The following is a 5,033-nucleotide window of genomic DNA, read 5'->3' as shown; positions in this document are numbered from 1 at the left end:
TTCTCAGGGGCAGAAATGGATACAAACTAAGATTTTGGAGGTCCCAGSTGGATGTCTGGGAATGTTTTCCATCTGGGCATTACAATCATGGGATAAGGTTCAGAAGGGCTGAGTGGCTGCATCAGGAGAGTTCAAGGGACACTGTGGGGTTGGGCAGCTCCACTGGGAGGGTTTAAGGGACACTGTGGGGTTGGGCAGCTCCACTGGGAGGGTTTAAGGGACAATGAGGAGTTGGGCAGCTCCACTGGGAAGGTTTAACAACTTGGTCAATAATCTGAATACCCTGAACTGGTACTGGTGATGCTCCTGCTCTGAGCAGGCAGCTTCCTGGAGACTTTCAGCAGCCCCTTTGTCCCACCACCCACCAGGACTGCGGAGATCAACTGCACCAAGGCCAGCTGGCATCCCACAGGACAGGGAGAGAGCAAGGGGTGTCTCAAGGCTGAAGTCACCTTGCAGCCAAGCCTGGAGGTGGGAGACACCAGGAAGACCATCCCAAGCAGCACACCTCAGCAGCACTCACTCACCTTCCATCAGGGTTTTCTTGGCCATGGCAGCAGCTTTGTGCGACCTGTACTTGAGCACAGCCAGCTTGGCCCCTCTCTGGAAGAGGCTGGYGTGCAGGGTGACGCAGAAGATGCCCTCAGTGACTGTCTGCAGCACGGCCTCCAGCTTCTGCTGGCTCGTCGAGGCAGCCAGGCCATCCATGACGAGCTCGCACTTCTGMGTGCTCCAGCACACCTTGATGGTGCAGCCCCTGCGCACCTGGAAGTGGTGGAAGGTGCTGATGGCCTTGCTGGCCTCCAGCTCCGAGCTGTACCTGGCATAGGCAAAGCCCCGATTGAGGCCGCTGAAGGTCATCATGAGGCGGAACTCGTAGAGCCTCCCCACGCTCCCGAACAGCGGGATCAGGGTGTCCTCGTACACGTCCTGCGGCAGCCTCCCGATGAACACCTCGGTGCTGGCCGGTGGCGGGTCACCCACCCAGCCTGTGGGGACACGGGGACATGGTGAGCTCCACACCCACCCATTCCATGGGGACACAGGGACATGGTGAGCCCCACTGTGCTCCCAGAGCCCCACACCCACCCATTCCATGGGGACATGGGGACATGGTGAGCCCCACTGTGCTCCCAGAGCCCCACACCCACCCATTCCATGGGGACACGGGGACATGGTGAACCCCACTGTGCTCCCAGAGCCCCACACCCACCCTTCCATGGGGACACGGGGACATGGTGAGCCCCACTGTGCTCCCAGAGCCCCACACCCACCCATTCCATGGGGACACGGGGACATGGTGAGCCCTGCCATGCTCCCAGAGCCCCACACCCACCCATTCCATGGGGACACAGGGACATGGTGAGCCCTGCCACGCTCCCAGAGCCCCACACCCACCCATTCCATGGGGATACGGGGACATGGTGAGCCCCACTGTGCTCCCAGAGCCCCACACCCACCCATTCCATGGGGACACGGGGACATGGTGAGCCCTGCCACGCTCCCAGGGCCCCACACCCACCCTTCCATGGGGACACGGGGACATGGTGGCCGTGGTAGCCCCCCTGCACCCCCGGGTCCTGCTCTCCTGCCGTACCTGGGGGGGGCCCTCCGTAGCGCCTCTGCCCGTTGACCTGCACCAGTCTGATGCCCGTCTCCTGCTCCCAGGCAAGCAGTGACATCTTACTGGCCCTGTTGATCCTGTTGGGCCGTGTCTGAGGAAAGAGATGATGGTGCTGATTGAGCAAAGAGCTTCCAGCCTCCCAACTGGGAGCACCCCAACCCCATGAGGGAACTGCAAGACCCTCTGCCAGCCAGCATATGGTGGAGCAAACGAGCTCCTGTGCTCTCAGGAAACCTGAGCAGCCTGCCAACACTCCCATCGCAAGGACTGTCCAAGCCTGCTCTACATGACCATGTCCAGCAACTTTGTTAGAGCACAAAGTAGCCAACAGTTCCCTAAAGCTCTGCAAGGGCTTGGAAAGCCAAAAAACAAGCAGCAGCTGCTTGGTGCTGGAAGAGGGGGCTGGAGCACAGAGCCGAGGTGACCCATTGCATCACAACTGCTTAAAAGTGAAAAGACAGCGGGTTATATTGGATATTGGGAAGAAAAYCATCCCTGTGAGGGTGGTRAGGCACTGGCATAGGTTGCCCAGAGAAGCTGTGGCTGCTCCATCCCTGGAAGTGTCCCAGGCCAGGTTGGATGGGGCTTGGAGCACCCTGGGATAGTGGAAGGTTTCCTGCCAGTATAGAAAWGACAATATTAAAGAGAAACAAGAATTGACAACTGAACTGAAAAGAAGGAAAGGAGCTGAGCTRCTACTGCCTCTGAAAACAGAATGGCTGCAGAGACAGTTACAGGAGGAACACARAGGGAAACAAAAGTGTGAGGAAAACATTGAGGTAATGCTTGTGTGGCCTCCAAATCCTCCTGACACTGCACATTAGAAAACTAATTACATGTCCTGAAGATTGGCCAAATGCTACCCTGTTACAAAACAAAATTAAATTAAAAAAGACATGGCCTTTACTGCACAATTGTCCAGGAGTGTTGCTGCCACTTTAGAACATGGGGAAATCCTCACCTGTGCAACAGTAATGCATGACTTCATAAATATGGGCGAGATGTGGGATGGAGTGATTTTTGTAGTAGTGATACCAAGAACACTACGTGTGATGTCAGACTAACTGACCATTCCCAGGACATAGGATTTACAKGTCATCCACCCAGAAAACAGAGGTGGGAAGTTATATGATCAAGCATTATTTTTAAGAACTACAAAAATTGCAATTCCCCTCTCCCTGAGCAAAGGTAAAGTTAGTAAAAAAAATGTAAAAGTTGTATAACTTCCAAGAGGACCAGTACACCCCACGATCCTCCTTATAGCAGGATGGGGTTTTCCTGCAACCTGCTTCAAATTGGCCCTGACCAAAGGGTGTTTAGTTCGACTGCATTCCAAGAGACAGAACACAGATATTCTGAATGGGAAAAGGGACTTKTATCTCTAGTCTGAGCAGTGGAACAAGCTCACATTTTCCATATACATAGGTACAATGGGCCGAAAAGGTAGAATTCAATGGGTTTTCCACAACCCGTGTTAGCCTCAGTCAAATGGAAGCAYAGAAAGGGTTAATGGCCTATTGAAAAGGAACCCGAAGCCACACACCACTGAACTACGCAACTACGCAATCACTATGGCCGAGCACTCTGCAAACCCTGAATTAGGTGCTCCACCTTCCTTTAMCGGGAACATTTAGCAGCTTTGCAAGGAGAGCAATCTGTTATGGTAAAATTACTCTTACGACCTCCATTATCAGCATTAGAATGGGCCAATGGCTCTTATCAGACACCTCAATGAGAAAGGATTGAGCTAAACSATCACCAGCTAATAGTGAATGCCGCCACATGATGGCACCTCTTTTCCAACGGCTTTCATCTTTCCTGAAGACGAAATCCCACCTTTGGATGAAGATGGAGACCCGGACCGGGGAAATGCGTGCTGAAAGSGGGATAAAAGTCCACCCCCACTCCCTCCTCAGAGCCTCGTGGTCCGGCCCTGTGGCTCCTGGGATGCATCCTGCCTCTCCCCTCAGCCCAGGGAACCGGCCCGGGGTGTGCCTGGGCTGTGGGGAGAGGCAGGATCCAGCTCTGCTGGCACAGCCCCCGGTGCGGACCGAGTCCCGCGGAGCCCCGGCCCCGCCGAGCCCGGAGAGCGGCGCAGGGTGCGCGGCTCCGCGCTGGGGATGGCTCCGGGAGAGCGGCTCCGCTCTGCCTGCGCTCCAGCCCGGGGCTCTGGGCCGGGGAAAGGGCTCCCCGAGGTGAGCCGTGCTCGCACCTGGACTAGGGGCTCCTGTTCCCCAAAAAGGGCTGCCCGAGGTGAGCCGTGTCCGCACCGGAATGGGGGCTCCTGTTCCCCAAAAAGGGCTCCCCGAGGTGAGCCGTGCCCGAACCGGGGCTCCCCCGCCACCCCAGGGCTGGGCCGCCCCGACAGTGCCCACCTCGTCCATCGCCTCCATTCCTCCTGGTCGTGCTGCTCCCGCCCTTCCTGCCCTTCCCACCGTCCGTGCCGGGGACAAAAAATCCCTAATAACCCGTCCCTCGCCCCGCTCCTCCCCGGACAGACCCGTCGGCACCACCTGCCCTCCCCGTCGAGGGCTTGGCCTTGCTTGCTCTCGCGTTGTCTGGCCTCGCCATCCCTTAAAAGCAATCACGTGTGATGCCCTCTTACCCTTCTTTCCGCTTTCTTCCTTTTACAGTTTCTTCAGTATTATTCCTGTGCTTTTATATTGTTGCATTACAGTAGATAATAACCAGAGCGGCTACATACCTGCTTTCCGCTGTGACTGAATGGTTCTAAACCATTGGTTCTAAACCTCTCATTGTGTGTCTGTTCACCTCTGTTACCCAGTACCCTGGTGACTCCCGCTGTCCGGGGCAATTCGGAGCAGCCATTATCGCTTTTAGCACAGGAATGCAGCATTACTCCAATGGACTTCAAAGAAAATTCCAAACCCTCCACAACACCGTCACTCATTCCATACGGTCCCAAAGCAGCACCATCAGATCTTGCAGGTCCACGCAATGACAAGTGTCTCACAGAGCTGTGGGAAGAGGAAAAAAAATTAAACTATAAACCTTGCAGCACAGACACACGCACGCACAAAAATCATACCAGAGAAATGTAAGTTGAAAATTATAATAATAAAAAGTTCAAAAGTTTTGYCTTTTCTCCTTAGGAAGAAAAAAAATGGCTTCTCCAGCCAGCCTGTCTCGAGTTGTCCTCTATCTTTCTAACAATAAACTGTTTGGCTATATCACCATCTTGGTAAAAATCCAGGAGCAAATTGAAAGAAAAATTAATGATTCACATCCACAAGGAAAACAATCATTTGTGATCCAGATTGAAAAGATACTAGGAAGCACACTGGACTACTGAAACAGGCTCTGCTCACCCAACTAACTTCAAATGGAAATTCATTTTAGGAATGTGCGTATTTGTGCACTGCTGATATAAAATGCAATTAGGCTTTTT

General features: G+C 54.0%; 1 protein-coding gene across 1 annotated transcript in view; it reads right to left on the bottom strand.

Annotated features, from left to right (window-relative positions):
- DND1 (DND microRNA-mediated repression inhibitor 1) overlaps positions 1 to 4,453 on the bottom strand; it is a 5,881-nt gene extending 1,428 nt beyond the window's left edge. Inside the window, 4 exon segments of the mRNA XM_057377690.1 lie at positions 528 to 989; positions 1,598 to 1,744; positions 1,747 to 1,807; positions 4,406 to 4,453. Coding sequence (XP_057233673.1) covers positions 528 to 989; positions 1,598 to 1,744; positions 1,747 to 1,807; positions 4,406 to 4,453 — 718 coding nt within the window.
- Positions 4,454 to 5,033: the final 580 nt, after the last annotated feature.

The sequence above is a fragment of the Malurus melanocephalus genome, unplaced genomic scaffold (genome assembly GCF_030028575.1).
Source record: "Malurus melanocephalus ecotype Western Australia unplaced genomic scaffold, MMel_1.1 scaffold_321, whole genome shotgun sequence".
Lineage (NCBI taxonomy): Eukaryota > Metazoa > Chordata > Aves > Passeriformes > Maluridae > Malurus > Malurus melanocephalus.
Note: the sequence above shows the minus strand (reverse complement) of the source record. Positions and strands in the feature narration are given on the sequence as shown.